General features: G+C 40.0%; 1 protein-coding gene across 15 annotated transcripts in view; it reads left to right on the forward strand.

Moving 5' to 3' along the window:
* The window catches only part of rap1gapa (RAP1 GTPase activating protein a), a 48,123-nt gene that overhangs the window by 12,580 nt on the left and 8,977 nt on the right, over window positions 1-26,566 (forward strand). For 6 of the 15 annotated variants that reach the window (XM_079675654.1, XM_079675656.1, XM_079675650.1 and 3 more), the window contains exons 3-13: window positions 14,586-14,679; window positions 19,551-19,586; window positions 20,661-20,708; window positions 21,845-21,883; window positions 22,027-22,215; window positions 23,835-23,938; window positions 24,438-24,516; window positions 24,613-24,666; window positions 25,049-25,132; window positions 26,058-26,158; window positions 26,325-26,454. In XM_079675654.1, coding sequence (XP_079531780.1) covers window positions 14,586-14,679; window positions 19,551-19,586; window positions 20,661-20,708; window positions 21,845-21,883; window positions 22,027-22,215; window positions 23,835-23,938; window positions 24,438-24,516; window positions 24,613-24,666; window positions 25,049-25,132; window positions 26,058-26,158; window positions 26,325-26,454 — 958 coding nt within the window. Of the gene's footprint in view, window positions 1-10,797; window positions 10,859-11,347; window positions 11,498-14,585; window positions 14,680-17,600; window positions 17,983-18,292; window positions 18,655-19,550; window positions 19,587-20,660; window positions 20,709-21,844; window positions 21,884-22,026; window positions 22,216-23,834; window positions 23,939-24,437; window positions 24,517-24,612; window positions 24,667-25,048; window positions 25,133-26,057; window positions 26,159-26,324; window positions 26,455-26,566 lie in introns of those variants that run through there. The other 9 variants (XM_079675661.1, XM_079675662.1, XM_079675651.1 and 6 more) reach the window with 9 other exon arrangements.

A 26,566-nucleotide genomic window follows, 5' to 3' on the forward strand; every position in this document is an offset into this window, starting at 1 on the left:
TCACAGCCATGCGTGTCTTCAAAGCAAGGAGGAATTCAACAAACGAGGCCAAATGAAATTGGAGGATCCTTCCCATTGTGTTAAAAGAACTTGAATCATCTTACATAATCATCAGTGTTTATGTCCGGCATGAAGAACACGTTTCTGTCAACACCTGTGGCTTTTAGAAAGGATTCTCACTCTGTCAAGCTTAAGGACAAATGCTAGATTTCAGTGGAAAAAAACAAGTGGAAGAGCCAGAGACCGAATCTTACTCCAGGTACCGTGTGATGGACAGGAAGTGACTGGAAATTGGAAAGTGAATTATTTCCTCCATCGGCAAAACTGCAACAGCACAACTCAGCAAAATGCCGTGCTCACCTTTCCGAATTGGAAGGCCAAGAAAATGCTGGTGAGTTTCTTGTTCACCTGCTTGAAGATAGGTTTAAGGATAACAGCATGCTTCCTCAAGCTAATGCTTCATAAGAGTGAAATATATCTCCATGATGCATGTATTTGTGCCCTTTACCAATGCTTGAGAAATTATTATTATCTATAAATTAATTAATCAAACTTTATTTGTAAAACACCATTTGGAAATGTCTGTGAAATTCAATGTAACAATTTCACCTAAAGCACATGAGAAATTAAAAGGATTAAAAAACAACAATATAAAACCTAAAAATAATTAGAAGTAATACATAAAATTTAAAACTAAAATGATATAAAATACAATGACAGTGGGGAATAGAACAGTTAGAAAAAAAACATTAATTCTTGAACAAAATGAATTACCATCAGAACAACCAATGTAAGGACTTCAAAACAGGTGTAATGTATTCTTTCTGAATCAATTGTAACTGATTGTTTAAAACCCATAAGGACCCACCGTGTCACATATGTCACATGAACTTTAAATGTTCTGGAAAGTTCCTTATACAGCTTTAGCCTTTATTTTATCTCATGAAGTCCCTAAGTGACACACACTGAACAGTCTGGTGGGTCATGGTCCAGGACATTTAATGTTGTGTTCCCATAACAACATGTCCAAGATGTCCATGTGCCAGACTAACACATGTGACAGAACTAGCTACATTTTGTTGCTAAAGGTAAAATTCAAGCCATTTAAGAATTAAAATGCTTACATAACATGTCCTTTATTACATTTAACCTGTTGTGGAAACATTTATTAATCAAATGTATATGAAACAAATGAGACAAACATCGCTGTGACACTGGTGTCACATCGGGACTTTAACCCTAAACTTTCACAGTAAACCATAAGTGACATACAGGACTGTCTCAGAAAATTAGAATATTGTGATAAAGTTCTTTATTTTCTGTAATGCAATTAAAAAAACAAAAATGTCATACATTCTGGATTCATTACAAATCAACTGAAATATTGCAAGCCTTTTATTATTTTAATATTGCTGATTATGGCATACAGCTTAAGAAAACTCAAAAATCCTATCTCAAAAAATTAGAATAGTTCCTCAGACCAAGTAAAAAAAAAAGATTTATAACAGCAAAACACAATCAAACATTTGAAAATGTCCATTAATGCACTCAGTACTTGGTTGGGAATCCTTTTGCACGGATTACTGCATCAATGCGGCGTGGCATGGAGGCAATCAGCCTGTGGCATTGCTGAGGTGTTATGGATGCCCAGGATGCTTCAATAGCGGCCTTTAGCTCATTAGCATTGTTGGGTCTGGTGTCTTTCAGCTTCTTCTTCACAATACCCCACATATTCTCTATGGGGTTCAGGTCAGGGGAATTTGCAGGCCAATCGAGGACAGTAATGCCATGGTCAGTACACCAGTTACTGGTGGTGTTGGCACTGTGGGCAGGTGCCAGATCATGCTGGAAAATGAATTCCTCATCTCCATAGAGCTTTTCAGCAGACGGAAGCATGTAGTGCTCTAAAATCTCTTGGTACACAGCTGCATTTACTCTGGGCTTGATGAAACACAGTGGACCAACACCAGCAGCTGACATGGCTCCCCAAACCATCGCTGACTGTGGGAACTTCACACTGGATTTCAAGCAACTTGGATTTTGCTCCTCTCCAGCCTTTCTCCAGACTCTGGCGCCTTGACTTCCAAATGAAATACAAAACTTGCTTTCGTCTGAAAAGAGGACTTTGGACCACTGTGCAACTGTCCAGTGCTTCTTTTCCTTAGCCCAAGTCAGACGCCTCTTCCGTTGTCTTGAGTTCAGAAGTGGCTTGACCATGGGAATACGGCTATTGTAGCCCATTTCCCGGACACGTCTGTGAACAGTGACTTTTGATACCTGGACTCCAGCTTCAGTCCACTGTCTTTGAAGCTCCCCCAAATTCTGGAAGCGACTCTTCTTCACAATGCTGTTAAGGCTGCGGTCATCTCTCTTGGTTGTGCAGCGTTTCCTGCCACATTTCCCCCTTCCAACAGACTTTTTGTGGATGTGCTTTGAAACTGCACTCTGTGAACAGCTTGCTCTTTGAGAAATTTCTTTTTGTGTCTTACCCTCCTGATGGAGGGTGTCAATGACGGTCCTCTGGACAGCAGTCAGATCAGCAGTCTTCCCCATACTTGTGATTTAGTTTACTGAACCAAGCTGAGTGTTTTTCAAGGCTCAGGAAACCCTTGCAGGTGTTTCGAGTTAATTAGACGATTCAAGTGATTCGTTGAACACCCTACTAGTATACTTTTTCATGATATTCTAATATTTAGAGATAGGATATTTGAGTTTTCTTAAGCTGTATGCCATAATCAGCAATATTAAAATAATAAAAGGCTTGCAATATTTCAGTTGATTTGTAATGAATCCAGAATGTATGACATTTTTGTTTTTTTAATTGCATTACAGAAAATAAAGAACTTTATCACAATATTCTAATTTTCTGAGACAGTCCTGTATATGCAATTAGAAATATTATTATGATCTGCTCAGTTAATTTAGCTGATTCAATTATATTGAGTTAATATGTTCTTATTCTTCAATTCAAAGAATGTTCAAATTAATTTAAACCAAAAAATCATTCTCATTAATGAAGTTAAATATAATAGTTATTTGACCATTAAAGCCCATATATGTCACATTTCAGATATTTGACACTAGGGGGTGTTGTCAGAAATGTGTTCTAGGTGGTCCATTTAGTCTAAATTATGTTCCCCTTAATTTCCCCAAAAGTAGAAATGAGTCCGGGTTCTTATGGGTTGGATGGACCAGATAGGAGAGCATAATAATAGTAATAGACAAAATACCATCTAGCAGTCTTTACTCATGTTTTAATTTTGTATGATGATATAAACATAATTTGCAGAGATACCTTACAGGAGCACTAAAATCAAGTTCTGATTTAAAGAGGACAACAACCTTTCTTGCTCACTGACTTGAGCCATGATGTTGAGGCTTTATATGGGACAAGTTTCTCTCTGTATAACCAAAATGTCAGTTCTATTCTATACCTTTTCATTATCCCATACTTGCAAAGATCATAAAGGGATAATAAGTTCTCAGAACACTGTATACGTGGTCAATAGGCGATGAAGCCTAATCTGTTCAATGTATTTCATGTGAGGAAGTGCTCGATCTTTGATCCTCTGACTCTTGTCGTTGATTTAACGTTAAATGACCATCTTCCATCTGGTCACTCACAATAAACACATGATCCTCAGGCCCAGTGTCCCTATCCGGGGAGAGACCTGTAATTGGATTTAATCTTGCCTTGCTAAGCTCCCTTGATGGGAGGAAATGGGAGAGGAGGGTTAGTGTGGATAATGGCTGCACTGAGATGTTTTATAAGAGCCTCTCCCTTTCACTCTGGCGGTCACAAATACGTTCATGTGTCCAGACTCAAAGTGCACTCTGCCTGTCTGCCCCTGGAGCATGATGGATTATCGTAGCAGGTTGTTTATGGTATAGCTTCCTATCAATCCTTTCAAATAACTTGGCCACTGATCCCACTGTCTTTTGCTTCAGATGACCTGACCCTCATTTAGGACACGTCTGTACTTTTGAACCCTCGAATGCTACTTTTTCTAGACATTTAGAATAGATGGTACAAAAGTTGATCAGTTAGGATACCAGTTTGGTTTTAAATGTCAAAAAAACTATTAATTATTTATTTTAACCCATAAAACTAATTTTGTTTCTTCCCAAAAGTATATACAGTATATTTTACACCAAGGACTTTACTGTCCATGCAACAGTGTGTTTTTGTGTTACTCCTCTAAGATGTTTGAGCTCCCCTGTTCAGAATTTGACCCTAAAAGTGTATTTTTACATACCCCATCAACAAGGTGATTTTGAGACATCCCAGCTATGGAATTGTGTCATCGCGAGTGGTTTGGAAACGTAGGGTCCAACATGCAACTTGAAAAGGTGTAATGTGAAGAATGTAAAGGTCCAGCCCAGGAACACTGAGAGTAGATTTTCTGGAGATTAAGACTTTGAGTTGTGTGTCAGTTTGTGTCAGTTTGTGTCAGTTTACATTTAAGAAGATGTAGAATTAACATTTAAATCAAGTTTGGTAAAACCATAGTAGATAAATCATGAATTGAAGCTGTGTATTTTCATGTTTTTTTTAAAAGTGTCTAGAGGTGATTTTTAAGTTTAAGCAGAACAGTTATGCTTGTGTTGGTTTTGGTTGCACTGTCCTTTGTCTTCTGCCCTCTAGTGGTAACAAGTTGACGATATGTACAGTTCAGTCTGTAATATTTCTAAACTTTATTAATGATGAATTGGTTTTGAAGTCGGATACACTTTAGAAACTTTTCCTCGTGTGGCATTATTCACAGGGACAATGTGAGTGATCAAATATCTATGTTTGTAATGGTATTCTAAAAACAGGTTATTTTACCACTGCTGAATAACCTTGGTATCTATTTCCAAACTGTGTGGTGAAATACCTCTTTCTATTTTTATGAAGCCTTCTAAATTCTAGACCCATTTCCTCCTTTATGTCCTGTTCCTTTCTATAAACACTTTAGAGGTGTCACAGTCTCTCTCTACTGTTTGTGTTCCCTGATTTCCCATGAGATGTCACTCTGAATCATCCTCTGTCCGTCTCCTCTGCACATGCGCCCACATCCGCGCTCGATGCCGGGCCGGGTGTCAGATCGCTTGTGCACGCTCATCTGTGTGTGTCAGTCTGAGCTGTCTGTGAGAGCGGACATAGTGGAAGAGCAAACTGTCAAGCCAGATCAGACTAGAGACTGTCTCTGCCGGGGCCTCCTGCTGTCTGACCAAATATAGCAGCAAAGTGACAAGCTCGCCGCTGGTTCTACTCATCTCAATAATCCAAATCCTAACATGTCCTCCACCAACCAGCTCCGGCACACTGTCTAGAAAAACATAAAGCTCCGATGACAGCAGGCTGTTGAAGGGTGAGAGGAGTGCCAGGCAACGTTGAGAGGACATATCGAGTTTACTTTATCTGTATCTTGAAGATTTTCTGCAGCAAAGATGTTCTGTCAGCTTGTTTAAAGTACACACCTTTGCCTTCAAACCGCAGTACCTTCAGGAGACAGGTCTTCAGCTGTTGAAGAGACAGACAGGGTCTTTTATGCCTTGTGTTAGTAGATGGGTGTATGATCGTGTATACATTTGAGGATGTGTAAATATATATATATAGCTTGTGGGGTTAATTTATTGACACCTGTCATGCTGAGGATGGTGTGATAAGCCGGTGGGAAGAAAATCACTTTCTATTCCCGGCTTTCCTTCTATTTTCTTTTTTATCTCCCATGGGAACTTACATGATCCTATTGTGGTTGTTCTTGTCATGATTGATGCGAGTGATGCACGCTTCATATATCAATGTGCAATAAGTTTAATATCGCTGAACACACAAGTATCTCCAACACAAAAGAGCACCAAGGGATCCCGCTGTGACCCCCTGTTGTTGAAAAGGCCCATCTGCATGGCTGTGATTTCCCCAGGGGGCGCATTTTCAAGGAAATCTGGACACTGACATTGAGAGAGATACGCAAGCTGATATTCAGGACACATTGGTAGAATGAACATGCTTTATTCAAAACCACCTGCTGTACCTGGCCTTTTAATGCATACTGGATATGGCCAGCTGTCAGGGGGCTCAGGGGAACCCATTGAGGAGTCTCCTCACGCATCAGACCCCCCATGTATTTTATTATTTGTAATTCCAACCATGTAGCATTTAAACATATAGCACATCTTTAAATAGAGTATATATTCTTCCCATGCATTCAGTGACACTTCCTAAGAAATGTGCTCAGACAGACAAGTAAGTAAATCCGGTCTGTTCTAATGTCTTGACAGGAACTTCTGAATAGGATTTCATATCTGACTTTTTATATGACTTTTTTTTTTGAGGGAAAGTTCCCTGGGGAAAAAACAGCTTCTCAGACTTATCTGCTTTTTGAATTTAGTCCAATATTTGCTTTTGTCTGATTGTGGCAGGGGTGACTTTTAGAGCTATTTCAAAACAGATTGGGGAAAGTCCTGGTTTAGGCTTTGTGTAACTTCCCTTTCAGACACAAAATAAGTTTAAAAAAATGCTGACTAAGATATTTGTATAAAATATTAGGTTACATTTAACTTAGTTTATTTATAAAGCTGAACTTTTATCAAAAAAGTACTTGGAAATCCCATCTTTCTTGATCCGTTTCATCTAGAAAACATATATGTTGAGGCTCATTGTGAAGCCACACACATATGACAAGTAACTCATACAGTATAAGCACCGCTCAGAGAAATGGTTTCACATCAGAGACATTCATCTTCCCATTTATTTGAGTGCTTCTGGTCGGACTGAGGGGGTGGGGAAGGATGACCCTGAAAACAGGCCTATTCCAAGGTCTATTTGTGTGGTAATTTATTGCACATTGCTCCTCGTGTCTCTGGCTGTTGGAGGACTGGTGGAAGGCGAGGCAGCAGGTGTTTTACTTCATGGTGAATGAAAACCTCTAACAGGGAGGTTGGTCCCTAATATCTACACTCTTCAGTGTTGTTGCCGTAATATATGATGACACAGGGGAAACGAGATCAGTGAGCAGCACAGCTGGATGTGATGATGTCTGACCTCTGAAGCACACTTAGAGGTGTGCTTGTTAAATGATTTGTCTTTGGGGATTGCTTATAAATGTATTTGTCAAACATCAGAAGGTTCAGTAGACTAGGTTGAAGCTGACAAGGAAGGAATTAGATTCATATGACTTAGAAAGAGCATCAGAACAATCCATTTGAATTCATTCAGATGGATAATTTAACAGATTTTAAGCCAGTGTGTTTATAGGGATGCCAATGTTAGTCAGGCGGTTCTAAACTTTAGCTTTGTAGTACAGCCTCACAAAGCTGCCAGCGTAACATTTAAAATGCAATAACTCCAGGTCTACTTTTTTAAAACAGTGGTTATTTTATTTAAATTATATTAAAGATATCATTTAACATTTCCTAATGCTTCCTATATACCTTGGACCTTATATACTATTCCCATATTGTTATTACATTTTTCAAAAAAAATCTTTAATTTTAATCAAGGTAATGGTATTGTCGTATCCACATGTTGTAGGCGTCAGCGTTGTGACAAGTCATAAATTGCGTTTACGATGCACTTTTTAGATCAGGGGTGTTTTTTTGTTTATTTTAACTGTATGAAGGATTTTGGAAATACGTCTGGATCTTAAGTAATCATAGAAACACGCTGAGGAAATGTTAATAGCTGCCAAACAGTCTGCTACATGATGCATTTAAGAATATGGGGTGATCTACTCAGCATGTAAACATTTACTGTATTTACTGTTTACTTAGTGCCTCTGTTGTCACGACCTAGCAGGATCTACTGTGAGAAAACAAGGTCATAGTTAACGTCATCATGGACATGCCTACTTTGCATATCTGCTTAACAAGCCCCCTAATGCTCTAGCCCAATTTCTCTGTTTAAAACAAGACATACAAAATAAACACTGCATGATTATCAACGCAGTCACAATCACAGTCACAGTGGGGTTTAGGCGTACTGCAGAGAAATCATGGAGGGGACATTCAGTTTCTTTAAAAGTAAGGAAGCAGTTGGCTCTCCTATTTTGCCTTGCAAACAAACTGTGGGGCTGATTAACTCACTGAATTTGTTTACGAGCGACTGGAGGCGAGTTTGAGCAAATCTAAAAACAGCAGAGGAATCATCAGACCTCCTACATCCAACATTTTCCTGCAAAAACAAGGACAAATATGATAGACTTATGTCTTGGGTCAGAGATTATAGCAATGACTCAAAATATGTATGTGTATATAATATCTAGTAATCGTAATACAGGGAAATTTGATATCAATATTTATCATGGGGACCTTTTTATGTCATACAAGTGAATAGGACAGTCTTTAATTTCTGAGAAAAAAACGTTATTTTGTATTATTTTATCTATTATTTCATTATTTTATCTGTGAATCAATTAAATTGAAAGTAAATACATTACATTCTGCTACAATGCTTAGACCTTCATGTAGTTAACATCGTAACATGAATACAGTGATGCAGGCTGACTGCTGGCATCACATCCCACTAACATCCGGCTCCTTCTCCCCCCTGAGGTCCACCACCACTAACTCAATCTCCACCTGTGGGAGGTGCTCAATGGTTATGCACAAATAACCATTCATTCATATTTCAGACAGCGGCCCATCTTTCCTGCAGCAGACCTCTGACATGTTGCTGAGTATAATGTGTCTATGATTGGACGCCTAAACCTTTAACTGCCTATTGGGGTCACTGGCTGGTCACACACACCCTCCCATACACACATCGTAAAGATGACATTCTTAGCTGCTGGCTTGCTTTTTTTGTTCAGCACAAGTTTAAATTATTGTTATCTATATGAAGTTGAATATGTTTAAAGAAAAATGAACACATATTTCAAGTTGTATTAGAATTAACAACAAGAAAAGCTGAAATAATGGCTAATTCTTGATTTTTGCTTGTTAATTCTAATATAACTTGGCTTGTTTAAGGTCAAGTCTCTGAGTTTGGATTGTAAAACCCGAAGGTGAGAGAGGAAATGATCAGTAGTGCTGCACATCTCGGAGGATAAGGTGTGGGGGTAGGAGATTGGAGAGAACACAGGCTATTTCAGAAAGCTAATGCGACGAGAATCCCTGAGATTTGCTGTGGGAAGCTGAAAATGGACATTGGAGCTGGGGGGATACTCTCAATTTAAAACCAATTCTCTTCACAGGAAATACAAATAAAGCTCAACAATGCTCAGGTTTTTCTTCTTGTTCTGCTATTATTTGTTATTTCGTCCACATAAAGGAGTGTTTAGTCCTCAGTGAGGTCTGACTCTACCAGTCTAAATAAATGTGGCTTTGATTTGATAGTAACCCGCTGCAATGATCCATGTGAAATATCACTCAACACGCAAAATCGGCCTGTCCTTTAATGTGTCCCTGTTACACTGTCCCGAAATTGACACCCGATGGACACATGATTAAGGAAATGTTCAAATTTGCCTCTGATCGTAACAACGTCGGGCCATTCGTGAAGGCATCTTAAGCCATCGTATGACCGCCGGTGGAGTTTCTCAGGCTCCGGTAGCAACATCTTTGGCATCACAAAGCATTGCCGAAGGACCTTGTGAAGGTTAATTTTCGTGTTGACTTCGTGTGTCCATTTTGCCCTTCGTAAGGCCTTCGCGAGGTCATCTTAAGCCATCGTATGACCGCCGGTGGAATTTATCAGGCTCCGGCAGCAACTTCGGGAGCGGTGGCAAAATCTTTGGCATGCCAAAGATGGCTTAAGATGCCCTCACGAATGTCCCGATGTTGTTACGATCAGAGCCGAATTTGAACATTTCTTTTATCGTGTGTCCATCGGGTTGTTTTATTGCACAACAAAATCATGTAAACATATTATGTAAATAACCCAATTTGTGTTCTGTGAAACTAAAAAGGATATAATATATTATTTTGAAGGCAAGGAAGTTGTTTTTGCTATGGAAACAACATGACGGAGAAAACTTTATATCTTCTACATATAAAGACGGAGAAAGTAAAGAACAAAGTCGGAAAATATCAGTACAGTATCATAATACTTTAACATAATTGTTTGTGTTACTTTTGTTGCAGTTGTATGTCTTAAATGTAATGTAAATTTTGCCTTCGTGTGTGGTTCGGAGCCATCTTCGTGCGAAATTCACAATTCCATATTCGGGTGTCAATTTCGGGACAGTGTGACAGGGGCTTTAACCTTTCCACTCTTGGTCCTGAGCTCTTCCCTAAAAAAATGACCCGCATATGACATCATTGCTCAAGGAGATTATTGTCCCACAGCAGCATGAAGTCTCTACAAATAACTACGGTACTAGTCTGGACAAAATTCGAGTTTTAATCCATTGATTTGAAACACAGGATTATTTGTTTTGTTTATCACAATACACAACACTTAATGGTGCTCAGAATTAGGACTGAGCTGTAATCCCTTGTTATCTCTTCATGTCTGACACATCAACAACAGGAAAAGGCAGTATTTGTGACATTAGTCAGCGGATAGTAGCTTAATGGAGGAAATGCAAATGTTCACTGGGGATTGAACGAGAGTCACTACAATAATTAAAAACCTTTCCACACACACTCACCCTGTAAAATGAGCATCAAAGTGGTAACAACTCCTTCTGAGCTTAATGTTGAACATAATTACCTTCTGCAAGTCACATCATAATGAATTTCAATTTTGGTGTTATTTTCTTTTTTTTTTGCTGATGTGGTTGCCACAGCAACAGCCCAGTCTGAGGCAGTGTGGGGATTGAAGTCAACCCCCGATACCCTAATCATTCCTTGCTCTCCTTTCTCTTTAAGCGGCAGACTTCAGTCGTCCCCTACACAGATAAAAGGGGGGAGGGTCTCCAGCTTTGAAGGGGTAAGGACTAGGTGTTATGGGTTGGGGGTGGGTGCACAGTTTAGAGTGAGGGATTGTTTTTGGACCACATCGTGTGTGTGTGTGTGTGTGTGTGTGTGTGTGTGTGTGTGTGTGTGTGTGTGTGTGTGTGTGTGTGTGTGTGTGTGTGTGTGTGTGTGTGTGTGTGTGTGTGTGTGTGTGTGTGTGTGTGTGTGTGTGTGTGTGTGTGTGTGTGTGTGTGTGTGTGTGTGTGTGTGTGTGTGTGTGTGTGTGTGTGTGTGTGTGTGTGTGTGTGTGTGTGTGTGTGTGAGCTCCAGAGCAGACAAAGAGGGTGGAGATGGAGGAAGTGACAACTCAAGAGCGCATATGTGTGTGTGAGAGACTGAGTGGGAGGAGAGAGGGAAAGTGAGGGAGGAGAATCAGGGGCAGAGAGGATGCTCACTGGGAGTGTGTGACACTAAAGAGCTGAGAGTGAGGCCAGCAGGTGAACGGCCGATGGAAAGCAAGTGAGCTGACTGGAGCCGGACAGAGAGGAGGAGGGAGACAGATATAAGTGTAAAAGAGGGGGAGGGAGCTTTACTAGAGCTGGAGCGTAGACAGTGAGTCATCTGAGTGCTGGTCACTGTCCGGACTTCCCAGCGAGCGCCCAGCTGACACTGTGTGAGTAACTTTGCTGCTGCGCTCCTGCAGGACATCAGGCAGTCAGATGACACGCCGTGACATCCTGACACGGATGATTTCTGTGTATCAACGCTAACCAGCTGGGGCTGTGTTATGTAATTTGTTTTGGTGTTGTGATGAAGCTGAGGCTTAGTGATGCAAACTGATCTGCAGCAGGGTCTTATGTTTTAATGCCACGCAGAACAGGCAGGCGAGTGTGAAGAGGCACTGTGTGTGTGTGTGTGTGTGTGTGTGTGTGTGTGTGTGTGTGTGTGTGTGTGTGTGTGTGTGTGTGTGTGTGTGTGTGTGTGTGTGTGTGTGTGTGTGTGTGTGTGTGTGTGTGTGTGTGTGTGTGTGTGTGTGTGTGTGTGTGTGTGTGTGTGTGTGTGTGTGTGTGTGTGTGTGTGTGTGTGTGTGTGTGTGTGTGTGTGTGTGTGTGTGTGTGTGTGTGTTTGGCACAACATGGGATGAAGAATGAGTTTGTGAAGGACTAGGCAGGATATTTCTTCTTTCACTTTCACTCTTATGTGTGTTTGATGCTGCCAGAGTTGAAAATAGCTATTATATCTGACATATCACCTATTTATATGAGGCTATAGTTGTAATGTACTGTGTGTGTGCATAACACACTGTGACTTTAGACAAGCAGATGCATATAAACAATAATTATCTCTATTTTGGAAAACATCTATCTTAAAACCAACTGTTAAGCCGCTACAGTTAGTAATGAAAACATTTTCTTTCACATATGTTGCGTGTGTGTGTTTGTGTGTGTGTGTGTGTGTGTGTGTGTGTGTGTATGTTGTGTGTGTTAGTGTGTGTGCGCCTGTGTGTCCATCTATTGTGCATCAGTTCTAATTAAGAGTTGAGGGCAGCTGATGCTCTATCGTATCCTGACCTCCCGTGGGAGAGCTGCTGCTTGGCTTATAGCCTCTTTCATGTGTATTGAGCCGGCTGTGAAAAGGTTAATATTCACCATTGTTCCAGTTTTATTTTGGTGATAAAGGACTATTATTGATTGAAAATGGACTTATTGTGTAACAGCAGAGAGCGATGTGTGTTAATGATTCCCTCTCTCTCTTCCTTACCTGCATTTGACTCTGAGTACACTCTGTGTGTGTGAACAGATCTCTATCTCGGTCACTGTCCCTCCTGAATGACGCTCTTATCTTCATCCTCAGCAGCCGGCCAGCACAGCTCCATAGATTCCCTCATGTAACTAATTACTGTCTCAGCAGCTTCACTATCTGCTTGAAACAAAGATTTGTTTTTGGAAGGCCAAGAGAATATTGTCTCATTTAGTGTAGAGATGCAGGACATGGATTTTTTTCCAGCCGATAATGGATTATTGTGTGCTTGTCATGGCCAAACAGATGGTTAATTACATGTTGTTTACCTACTTTTGACGCTAATAGAAACACAATTGCTGTGAGGAAAGATTGATGATTTAATATTCAACAGATCTGACCTAACCATATCTAACTGACATCACTATTGTTAGCAACAACAAAAAAGAGCATTTTGCCAAATAATTCAAATGAAATGGTGCACACCTCCATCTTTTGTATCTGATTGTAACGATTGTTTAGCCAATGAAATCAGTTTGTATTACAGATCGATAATTCATTGTATATATTGTTTTTTTTTGTATACAATACAATTATTGGACCAATACAAAGTAATATAATAATGTAATGTTAATTAATCATTTATCGCCAATCATTACATTACATGTCACTTGTTAGACGCTTTTATCCAAAGCAACTTACATACATTCAATACTGTGGGCAATCCCCACAGGAACAATTGTTGGGTCTTGTCCAGGGACACAACGGAATGTTGACTGCAGCGGGATTCGAACCAGTGCTCCCGTGATCCGGAGATCAGCGCACTACCCCACTGAGCCACAACCTCCCATATCAATGTCATGCATTGAGTCATTGAATGATATTTCTCTGCCTGTTGAGAATGGTGCATTTTGGCCAGTGACTAACACACCATCATAAAAGATGATATAAGAGATATTATACATATGTTATAGTGGCTGATGTAATCTGACACACACACACACACACACACACACACACACACACACACACACACACACACACACACACACACACACACACACACACACACACACACACACACACAGCAATATACATTTTTCACTCTGCATTATCTCTGCACACATGAGCATTTCAGATCCACTTTCACACCGATCGATCTCTGTGTGAATGAAATAGATAGAATTGTTCAGACAAATTGAAAGCCTGCTTTGAAAACTGTCTAGCTGTCAGTGTCAATAAGGAGGGAGCATATTCAGCGGGGGAATCAACCAGAGATCCTGTCGGGATAAAGCCACGACGGATACGATATAACATTTAGAGAAAGGAAGCATGACTGTAGTATTGCCAAGTTTGATGTGCTACTGTCCTGAGTTTAAAGAAGAGAGATGCTCTATTTGAATACATGGGGAACTCTGGGTATTGTGTCCCTAGATCCCTCAAGTGTTTGAACAGCAGCTGCACTAAAACATTGAAGCATTTTGAAAGATGAACACGATGTGGTATCTTTTGGAAATGACGTTTTGTGTGTATGATCTTATGACAATAATTGTTTTTAGACATTTTAGACTTACAATGAATGAATGTAGGGGTAAGGAGACCATCTGGGCATGTATATATGTATGCATATTATACAAAACGGATTATTCCCAGTGAGTCGGTATAGCAGTTAAATGATGCAGTTCTTGAATTAATTCATAGAGGTCTTTTTGCAGATTGTGTTCCCTGTTTTTTTACAGTGCTATAAATAAGAAGTCTTATTTTTGCATGTCTGAAATGTCAGCCGAAGTCAGATTTTAACATTCACGAGATATAAATACAACAAACTGATAATGGATCAGTAAACTAGAAGATAATTAATATAAACAGATGTATTTGTTAATAATTACAAGCCCCCTCAGTCTCTGGGATTGAGCCCATTGTACACATCAGCAACATTTCCTGAGGCTCTACTTTTCGTTGTCCTCTTGCCTGACTGACCTTTTCTGACTCGATGTTCTTTTTCAAACGTCTCATTGTAGGAAACAAGATGGGAGTGACCCCCGAATTTCTGCAACACTAGAGCCCCAGCTGTTCCAGCCTACACTCCCATACACCAGCTCTCCATTCCACAAGGTAGGAGGGGACCTGGGGGGGTTACACTTTGACCCCTGACCTTATCTGATGGACCCCTGTGTGACCCTTCCCTCTGTGATCTCTGTTTGTCATGTTGTCTTCACACCTGCCTCTGTCTGGGTACTCTTGCTCGGTGTTCAGTCACTTTTAATGACTCTGATTTAGTGCGTGCAGCTTTGATTTTTTCATTCTTCTTTTCTTTTGTTTAACTTGTTAAATTAGACTTCACAAAGCTTTGTGTCTGGGATATTAATGTTCGCCTGATTTAATCAAAACTTATTTATTTTTAGCATGTAATTGTCAGCTTCTTGACGTCAATGTCTCTTTCCAACCCTCACAAGTATTTAATAAAAGCAAACAAAATATAGCCTGTCTGAGTAATTCTCCTTTTTTAATCAAAAGACAAACTCCTTCACTCCCACCACCAAGGACGATGTGTCGCCAAATGGGAAACTCAGTAATGTGTAATCCCTCTTTGTGTGGTTCTCCATTGTTATTAAGATGTGTTTATGCCATCCTGCGCAATTACCTAGTTTAACTTCAATCGTTGATTAAAATAATGAACACTTTTTGCATTCTTTTTACAAATGTGAGCCCAAAATAATCCGATATCTTTTATTCCAAAGTCGTTTACGGTCATTTAATGCCCTGAACTTGGTTGGATTTCCTGCAAAAAGGTGTAAAAGTCCACTTTAAATATACATTTGTTTAAACATTTAAGAATCAGCTTAGCTTGATCTGTTTACTTCCTCGTACTGTTGTCTTTCCTCATTCACTTTGATGAGGAATACTGTATGACATGTTGGTGATGGTAGATGCCCAAAATAAAGGGCAATCATTTCAATACGTCTATTCAGATTGTCACAATACATGTCTTTTTTGCTGTCAGAATCTTCATGCCCACCTTTTAGTAAGTCTTAATCATTGTAATAAGCCACAGGGATATTTTGGGACCTGTACAAACTGTACAAAGCTGAGCTTGGCGGTGATTAAAAGTGGATACGATCTCACTCAGGTCAGACTGTTTCAAAAGGTCCCTCACTCTGTGGATGGGGCTTACCTTTCTCCCAATCCGACTTGATCTGAGTAGAGCAGCGGGAGTGGGAAGAGAAAGGGATTATAGGGGAATTTGTCGGTTGGGTTGTTAAAAAGTCACTCCTGATCCCTGCAGCACACACCATCAGTAGGTGACACAAGTTACAATCAGTCAGCCGTGAGGAGAGCATTCTTGAGACTTCTGTTTGTCTACAGATTGCATGTAATGGCAACAAGATACTGTGTACACCGATGACTGTATTCAAAACTTGTATGTCTCCCATTTGTCTTCACTGAAGGAGAAACAGAAGATTTGTTTTGAAATTTGACAGATATAAAACATTTGTGTCCATCCACTCAAGGGTGTCCTCGGTTAAAAATGCATTTCTATTTCACATTTGATGCATAGTGCGATGTCCTGTCGTATTATAAGGCCTGAGTGTGTGTGGCAAGACTCAGAGGGGAGTACCACTTTAATCAGAGCCCTGCAAAAACCAGGTCAATCTGCAATTAACTAGGGATGCCAGTGATTATTCGATTATTTGAATATTCGTTACAGTCTCCATAATCGAATATTATTTTGAAAAATCGATTTTATTTATGTATATTTTTATTATTATTTATGTTTTTTTTTTCTGGCTTAATTTCAACCAAAATATAGACTAATGCTAATAATAGTAATAGTATTAATAATTGTAAATGGACATTGGTCACACCACCAGTTTGGTCGGTCGAATAATCGATTATTATTCGCCAGGGCTGCCGAATAATCGATTTTGATCATGGTCAGTTTCTGGCAACCCAACACCGCCTAATGAAGCACATTAACTCAAGGGCTGAAAGATATGTACTAAAACATCTGAGAACACCCACCACTGTCTGTAAACTGTTACATTTGACCCTTATGCTGTGCGTCTCTTAAAGACATCATGCATTGCTCACTCAAAAATAGTTATACCTTTTCAGAGTTTGCTTCACAGTTACAGATCACAAAGCAAGGTGATCACTACAAATGTGTCACAATGCAAGACCTCTGAAGATGCTAATCCATTTTCTTAAAGCACCACCCTTAGAGCAACGGCTTCAGGACACACAAACATACCCACACACTGTCCAGTGGTCGTGGACAGTGTTGCCTCTCCATATACATGTATATTTTAGTGTTACCATACAATCTGATTTGTTACACCAATCAGGCTGAGGCCTATTTGCCTTGTGTGAACATGTGATGACAAAAGGTAGAACTTAGAAACAAACATTGTTAATAAAAGAAAAATAACAACATATAAGCCCCCTAAATCCTTCTGATATTCTTTACTGACGAGCCAAGTTATAATGAGCTCTGTGACGATGCTCACAGGAGAAAGGAGAGTAAGTCTTGCCCATTTCATTTGCCTCTTGTTATAATGACAAGCCTATTAGCTCTCATAATGAAAGCACTTACACCTGCACCGCCGCTAAGCGCTAACCAGGCTTCCACAACTCCTCGACTGGTTATCTCTGCAAAATGTTGTTTCTGCTTGAATGAGGTGTCTTTATTTTGATGCATGTTTATTTAAATTCATTTGAAGAGTTCTGTGTCCTTTACTCAAACTCCTTTAACATTATTTTGTTCACAGATAGCTATCATTTCTAATAACATATTATTTGATATTTTGTTGCATCTAGTGTAGTGGGTTGTGCTGTGAACAGGAGATTGTTTGAGGACATGTCTGTGAGAGTAGAAGACCCTCTTCTTGTTGCCACCTGTCAGCCTGAATCAAGATAGTGTCAGTGATAAAGACTGACGTGGAAGATATGTGTTTTGGATTTTTGCCAGCAATGCTGCGCAGTGGCAAAGAGGGATGAGCTAAGGAACAGACACCTACTGTCAGTCAGAGGATTACTGCTTGACACTTCAAGCAGCAGCAGCAGCAGTTGCCTTTGCATGCAACCTGAGACATACACCTGCTGATAATGTTTGTATGTGTGAGCACACGCTGAGAGAGGGCCTGTGGATCTTGTCCTCGACTTGGTCTGATCCGTCTCTTTGTCAGTCATGGCTACAGTCAGCGGGGATGCTACCTTTGCTGTCGCAGTGGGACACTCTCAACTGTCCACTATCTGACAAAGACATAGCAGTCAGAAGGAGACTTTCATTCAAACCTGTTGGAGTCTAGAAACATCCTTTGAAGCTGCAGGACACCCGTGTGAGAAATGGCTGACAGTCATGAAACCCACCTCAATGCTCCATTGGTGACAAAGGCACGCTGGATAAAACCTGGCAATGTAAGTATCTTTGCTTGAGAAGCATGCAGGATGAAATCATCTCTAGATCGTAGACACTTTATAATGAACTAGTCAGTCTTTTCAGCAGAGGCTTGAACAACAGCCTCTCCAAGAGAAATGCAAATGCAGAACCTGACAGTTCATGACGTCACAGTTTTTATATAAATATACGTTTGTTGGGGAACATTTCTATCTCTATTATCCGGTGTCTCTTCTTTCGGGCTGTATTTAACGCCACATTGTTTTATGGCTAAAGCTGTCCAAAGGAAAATAGGGTTCTTATCTCCTTTTGTTGTAGTCTGTGGTTAATGCTTTCAGAGCTGGGTTTATTTACTTTCAGGGATCGTGGCTGACTATTGTTTGCACATGGTGGAGGACTTTACTCATACTGAAAGCTACGACAAGATTGCTCTGCACATATACTGTTTGACTTTGTCCGGCTTTACTGGCTGAGCCTTTCAGCTGTCACTTTATTACTCCAGACGTTTCCATGGACTGCTTTAATTGACCATTTTCTGCACAGTCGCCATGTTCAACTGATGCGTGCAAGTGTGGTGCATGAAAGCTTTTACGGACTTTACACAAACAGCTGTGGTTGGGATCAAAAGATTCGGCAGGTGTACACACATGGCTGTGTAATGTGGGATAAACCACAAGGGAAGGCATGCTCAGGTAATATGGTCATTAATTAACTTTGGCGATTTGTCAAAACTGACAATAAAGTGTGTGCTTTCCCAACTAAACATAACCCACTGTTGTGTAAAGGGATGGGACAAAAGTTTTACTGAATGACGATGTTCGATATTTGACCGTGAAGAAGTTATTGAGCAATTGACAATAATACTTTTTGTGGGGGGTCCTTGACACCGTGACCTCTTTTTAGCAGCTCAAAAAACATAGTTTACTCTGTATATCACCTTGCTATGTCGTGACTTTGACTAATTTCATATACATTGCTGATACACGTGAACTTGAACTGATGTTTCCAATACAAATTACTTCTGTTTGGGCTCTCATAGATTCGGCTTAATTACAATGTATTTTCATGTTTTCCATATCGATAATGAGTGTTGAGTACTTTTATTAATGCAGCTCTTTCCCTCCTAAACCCCAAATAAGTCTGTTTGGATTCCTGTCTTTGGAGTTTGTAACCTTGTTGATGAAGTCAAACACGGAGCTAGATCTCTATGGGGGCTTATAGACCCCCAGCATGTAATGTCACTGTAACAAACAGCACATTTCTTTGTGAGTTATCATATCGAATATTTATAACTCATTAAACATGACGTATTACCTTATTTGGTGTAAAAAACAATAATTAATGGCCATTTCATGTCATAGTTATAAAATGTCATAGCCCAGTTTGTGAGAAAGGAAAGAGTTTCCATTTCAATATTTGTCTAAATATAAGGACGTATTGAAGAAGAACATATATATTATTTCTGTATTATTTTACAGCCATGGGATATGTTGACCTTTCGCAATCAGACTCACTGCAGTAAAAATAAAACACCGTGAGTACACAACAAAGAAACTCAAAACCTTTCATCTCACCCTCCTCTCCCCAGACCCCAGATTTATTTGAAATGATTGAAAAGATGCAGGTAAGATGGCGCGTTGATCTCCGTATTTTGTCTGGGCTTCCTCAGCTGCACTCACCAAGCCACTAACCAGCGAGTGTGTCTCTTCCTAATCCTGCAGCACTCTGGCCTTCTCCTCGGCTGCAACACTTGTGTAAATGAGAAGGAAATCAATTCTGCTGGTTTGACAGATCATTATGTGTGTTTCCCAGCTGTTAACATCCTGTTTGTAACACTGGCTGACAGTAAGCTTATTATCTCACCTTAAAAACAGTCTCCTTTTCACTGACACCTCTGAAAAGGATGTTGATTGTAATCCCAAACACATTAGGCTAAGAGTTTTATGATAGATTTATTTATACTATGCAATTTAATGCATCACTACACGTGTCATTCTTTACAAAACATTTCTATTAATACGAGTCATAATCTGCAGCCACATCTTTCATGTCTGGAAGTGTCAGTTGAGATAACAACATATTTCATAAAGAAAGATCCCTCTTCAGCGAGGTGTTTTTTCCACTGCCAGAAAATATATTGTTGTGATGTATTTTCTTCTGTGAAGCCAGGCGCCCTAATTTAGTATCACTGCAACTCTTTCTTCTCCCACGTTGTTACTCTCTTTCACACATACACTCCGGTCCAGTGGTGTGTCAGAGTTATAGTGTCAGCATCTTTTTTAATCCATGGGGTCTTATTACCACACTTCCTCTCTTTGCTAACAGACGTTTCAGACTCTCCCAAATGCCTGCTCTAAAGCACCCTTTAGTTATCTTTCCCTATCCGTCTGCTTTCTGTGTGTGTAATGAAACTCTTTCTGTATCCTTCCATCTGTTCCTCTCTGAGTTTGCTTGGTTGCCTGCTGCGTATAACCCTTTGGGAAAACTGTGCCGTTATGTAATCACGTTGATAATTTGTTTTAGTTTGTTTTTGTGGTATTGCAGTACATGATTATATAACTTGTTTTGTATGTCTAATCGACGACAAGTGTTTGTATTTAGAAATCTGCGTCGACTCAATGCAAAACCAGCCGCTGTGTTAATGACTGAGCGTGACCCTTTTCTCTCTCTGGGTTTCTTATCTCGCCCTCTCTTGTAGGGCAACAGGATGGATGAGCAGAGATGCACCTTTTCTCCCCAACTCAAGGTACGGCTCTCCATTTAGAGACACGATTTCATTCACATGACGCAGGCATTGTCTCACGACCGCTCCGCCATATCTTTCTCTGCCAGACAGGCTGATTACTTCAGCAGGCAGTATTCATATTGCAGTGCAATGCTCTCAAGCCTTGCCATCATTGTTATACCTACATGGCTTTCAGAATCATATATCCTCTGATGCCATGCTCTGCAGACAGAAATGGTGAATTCTTTAGCAAGAAAGAATTTGACAGGATATGACATATGAGGTTATACAATATTCAAAAACAGCAATGTGCAAAATGATGGAAATCAAGCAATGCATTTACACCAGTGGCGAACCGTGTCTATCACAACTGGACCTTCTGTAGACACACACACCCCCCGCCGCCAACGCCCCCCCCCCTCCGCGGCATTATAATGTCCGTCTTTTCACTGAATTGTCGTCTTGAAGGTACTCACAACAATTCCGCAACAACTTCATCTTCACCTGTTGCACTTGTCATCACATGAATTGCTTCGTCGCATTCATAGATCCTCTGTCTCGAGCCAGTTAACTAGCGGGCCTTCTAGAATACCCTGGAACCGAGGGGAACTCTGAAAGAACACGCCCATTGGCTGCAAATCAATATATGATTGGTTGATCAAACTGTCAGTCCAAACGTACGCTCTCATTCATTGCAACGGCCAGGGCATTCTATCAAGGATGTAGAATACCTTGGCTGAAGGATATTCTACCCAGAGACCCAGAACAAGATCTGATTGGTTGCTTTCTTTTCTAACACAAAACCACTGAAATGCGTAGTGCATGGTCCGAGAAGGACAAACAAATCAACGTAACATTGTGATATTACAGATCAACAACACAGATACCATTCTCATTTATTCATTTTATATACATTTTTTTTATATAATTAAATCGATTTTTTGTTTGTTTTATCTGAGTGTTCCAGGGTATTCTCTGAATACCTTGAAGGCCCTGACGGTTCGCCACTGATTTACACTGCTGTTGCAAAACTCCATTGGACTCATTTTCATTGCATAGCAGTTATGCAATAACTCTGAACCAGGGGCCTCTGGGATTATATTGTTGTTATTTGTATTCTTTTATAACGGAACAACGTTTTTTGAATTGTTTTTCAGACTGAGGAGGACTACATTCCATACCCCAGTGTCCATGAGGTAGGGTGATGATGTGCAGCAGGTGCACTTTTTACCATTTGTGCTAGTTTATCACTGAAGCATAAGCTAACTTTCAAAGTGTCCTAACATGACTTTCACATTAACACCCTATTCTTTTTCAACACGTTTGCATTTTGTGGCAGGTGTTAGGCAGAAAAAGCCCCTTTCCTCTCATCCTGCTGCCTCAGTTTGGAGGTTACTGGATTGAAGGGACTAACCATGAGATGAGCAACGCAGAAACAGAACCGCCGCCACCTCTTTCCCCGAACACCCGCACCAAGCTGGAGTGTAACACAACAGCTATGATCTACAGGAAACACTTCCTGGGCAAGGTCAGCCGCTTTGTCATAACAGAGAGAGATTGCTTTTAAAAAAATGTAAAATTGTTCCTTTCTTTCTTTCCTTTGGCATATTGAAAAAGCAAACAATGAACTGAAAAAAATATATTTGTGACAAAGTAAGCAAGACAGATTGTTCTCTAAGCAACAACCTCTTACTAAAATGTCACAATTACAAACAAAAACAATAAAAAAACAAAGGCTACGTATAAAATATATAACATTCAGCCTTGTTAGATCCCATCTTAGTTTGTACATTTTCATCTTGTCCCTGATTTTATTAGATTTTATTTTCAAGATTTCTTATTCAAAATACATTACATAACAATCCACACTCATCCCCACGCGATCACCTGCTGTTTTTAAAAAATATATAAAAATACAGCCAATTTGAATAATTACTATGATGATATTGTGTTAGCTTTCTTTATAATAGCATGGGGTTGTAATTATGACTTGGCACAACGGAAGTCAGAGAGATAATGAAGTGTCACATAATACAGTATATAACCACAATCATATATATATATATATATGTATATACATGTACGGTATATATATATACATGTATATACACACGTTTATATCAAAATGTTTGCTTGGGCATGGATAATCACATACTAAAATGTTACATTATCAGACCCCTTCCAGCCTGTGTAAGTACTCAGAGCAATGAGTCCCTATTAGGCTTTTTGGCGTTAAGGGGCGGGACATCTCTAAGTGGTTGACCAATCACAGCACAACCGGCCAGCTAACCAATCAGAGCAGACTGGGCTCTGGTTTCAGAGAGAAGATAAAGCACTTTTTGTCACAGTAGAGGCACAACGTACAAACATGAACCTGAACGTAAGCATAACAGGGCCTCTTTAACACATTGCGCATATAAATAGTTTACAGCATATGCAATGTTATTGAAGTCCAAAACATCTCAGGGAAGAGACATTATGAAGTACAGCGAATACAGCCGGAAATACTGCACAACTCAGAAACTGCTTTAATGAGTCGCGCAAATTGTCTTAAATATGGACCCTGAACCCTATGACATTTGATTTTCTGACTTAGCTCATAGTTTTTCTTAAATATGATTTTAACGTTTGCAATTAAGCAATTACATATAATGAAAGGAACACATAATAGCCTTGTTTATTTAGAAATTAAGTCAGTTATGCAACTTTTGGTGTGAACTAACACTACCTTTGAAGTGATTTAACTGAAGTCATACTCACATCGGCTGTCTTTATAACAGCTTCCTTCCTCATCAAATGAGCCTCATAAACCTCATAGAATATTTCATAGTCAATTTCACTTTGTGCTCATTATAGTAATGTAACGAAGAAGCTAATCCCAGTTGAATAAACCACCATCAGCGAGAAGCCTCTCTGCACCTCATACAATGTTGCTAATGAAGATGCATAAGGCTCTGCCACCTGTTCTTACACTCGCATAATATGAACAAATTTGCTCTGCCTGTCGGAGAACAACAGAAGAAGAAAAGGGACTAAGATTGGAAGGATATGGGTTATGATTGGAGTGCATGCACATGTTTCATGAAACTGTGTGTGTGTCTGTTTATGACTGATACTAATGGCCATATCCTTGTACTGTGCCCTCAGGAGCACTTTAATTACTATTCAGTGGACAGTGCCCTCGGACATCTGGTGTTCTCTGTAAAGTACGATGTGATTGGTGACCAGGAACACCTCCGTCTAATGCTCAGGTAATGCTCATCATTATGCAAACATAGTGGAGTTTAAGTGTGCTTCATTTACATAGGAATATCTTTATTTCTGTATCCTGCACATCTGCAACTCAAGTAATTATGGTGTAAGCTAAAACAAAATGTCAGCACTTTTAACAATCAACAGGTAATGTTTGCAGATTACTACACTTTCTTGTTTCTAAATGGTCAATATTGACTCGATAAACACATCCTCCCATCACGGGTGTTTTCATAAGAGTCATAAAGCAAGGGAGAGTGACAACAGCACTTATATGTCCACAGCAGAGTAACAGATGGACTATTAGACTATCCAGGAAGTGGGTGGAGATGGAGGGAGGGAGAGGGGGGGGGGGGGGGAGAAGGCAAAGAGAGGTGAGGGTGAGAAAGTGTGATGGATCATACCGGATCATCTCTTTCCCATCTGATAGCTTCTGAGAAATGTTGCATCACATTTTATGGCTTTGAAACCACGGTAATTGTTTTATGCCTTCACCAGGAGCAAGTTGAAAACCTACCATGATGTGATTCCCATTTCCTGTCTGACAGAGTTTCCCAATGTGGTGCAAATGGCCAAGGTACAAAGAGATGTTTATGTTGTGCAGAGATTGATGTCCTGTGATAGCATCGAACTGCACTCTAACATTTGTTCCTCTTTTTTTGTTGTGTCCAAGCTTGTCTGTGAAGACGTCAACGTGGACCGTTTTTTCCCTGTCCTTTATCCAAAAGTAAGATGTGGTTTGATTTGTATAGTTTCATCTGCTTTGCATGTCCTGTCCAGTTCAACACATCTGATGATTTAAAAGGATTGGGATGAAACGTTTCCTTTCTGTCCTGAAGAAAGAAGGAATGTACGCAAAATAAAAGGAAAATGCCAACCTAATTTATCCCTAACTCAGACGGCTAAAGCGTCATGTGATCTTTAAATAAAATGTTCGATACATTTTTGCACAAAATAGGATTCAGTGGGTTTTGTTAATCGCATATATAGGAAAAGTTACAGCAAGAAAACTCTTTTAAAGTGTTCATATTACAGTAGCACCTGACATTCTTAAAAACAGCGACCCTTTCCTTTCGTGTTTCTTGTTTTAACTGTCTTCATTTCTTCAGGCTTCAAGACTTATTGTCTCCTTTGATGAACATGTGCTAAGCAACAATTTCAAGTTTGGAGTCATTTATCAAAAGTTTGGACAGGTAAGCTAAACAACTTGGATGTAAACTGAAAACATTTGTATTTGACTGTGCATGAATCCTTAATATTAATTGAATTCAGTTTTTGAAAATTGAGAATGTACTATACATTGTTATTTTTAATTATAGCTTTTAGTCCAGCCCAGTAACTGCGGCTGTCGTCAACACTCCCTTTCATTTCCTGAGGCAATCACAGCCCTATTGTTTACTTTGTGTGTGTTGGTGGGGGGGGGGGGGGGGCATATGATCTATTGAATCATTTCCCGAGGGGACTTGTACTTTTGAATCGAGACCTCGGTGTGTAAAGATCTTCACCATTGATTCCTCGAAGCCTGCAGTTGTTTAAATACATGGTTAAACACATTGTTAGTGAGCCAAGGGCCATCTCACAAAGCCAGCGAGGGTCCTCTGCTCATCCCTCCTGACATTCGCTATTCAGTAGGGGTACTAAGTGGAGAAAAGCACGATGGTTAAGTAGGCACATAGAAAACAGGAAACACAGCAGAATAGGCAAGAGCAGCTTCCTCTCAGGTTTGTTTGTGTTGAAACAAGCTTTTGTTTTCACTTCCTCTTAATAGATAATCAACTGTTAGTCACAGCTCATCATAAAGAAGAAGCTTTCCAAAAGCCCATCTTTAAACCCTCTGCCATACACACTGTTATCATTGATCCGAAATGCAAATGCAGTGCGTTTGAATAAGAGAACAAACACACCTTGCATAAAATAGTCCTTCTGCAATTTCTGTTACGACAATATGCAAAACGTACCTCTTGTGATCAGTTTTAAATTTAGCTTCTCTGACATAAATGTTGTTTTTAATGCACGTTAAGATTGCAGCACACATCATTCCCGTCACTGCTGCTGAAATAATGTTGTCCTCTGAGCCTTGATGTTGATGAGTTTGTTCTTTTTTTGTACTGCTTACAGACGACAGAGGAAGATGTGTTTAGCAACAGTGAAGAGAGTCCAGCCTTTGTAGAGTTCCTGGAGTTTCTAGGAGAGAAAATTGAGCTGCACAACTTTAAAGGGTAAGGACCTATCGCTGGCTTAAAGGCTCATTATATACTCTACTCTTCACAACATGGTGCCAGCCGCAATTTACATGATATAATGCTCACGGCATGATGCTCGTGGACATGGTAATGCAGCGATGGTGGAGAATATCTTGTTAGACATGCTTCTGTGTTCTTGCAGTTTCCGTGGGGGGTTAGACGTGACTCACGGGCAGACAGGCACCGAATCCATCTACTGCAACTACCGCAACAAAGAGGTCATGTTCCATGTGTCCACAAAGCTGCCCTACACAGATGGGGACACCCAGCAGGTACTGTAATGCAATACTAACACACCTTTTATGATGTGCTACAAGCTGTCAGACAGGTTCCCTCTACAGCCATATTTTGCATGTGCCTCCCTGCAGCATATATTAACCAAAA

The sequence above is a fragment of the Notothenia rossii genome (assembly GCF_949606895.1).
Source record: "Notothenia rossii genome assembly, chromosome: 4".
NCBI lineage: Eukaryota > Metazoa > Chordata > Actinopteri > Perciformes > Nototheniidae > Notothenia > Notothenia rossii.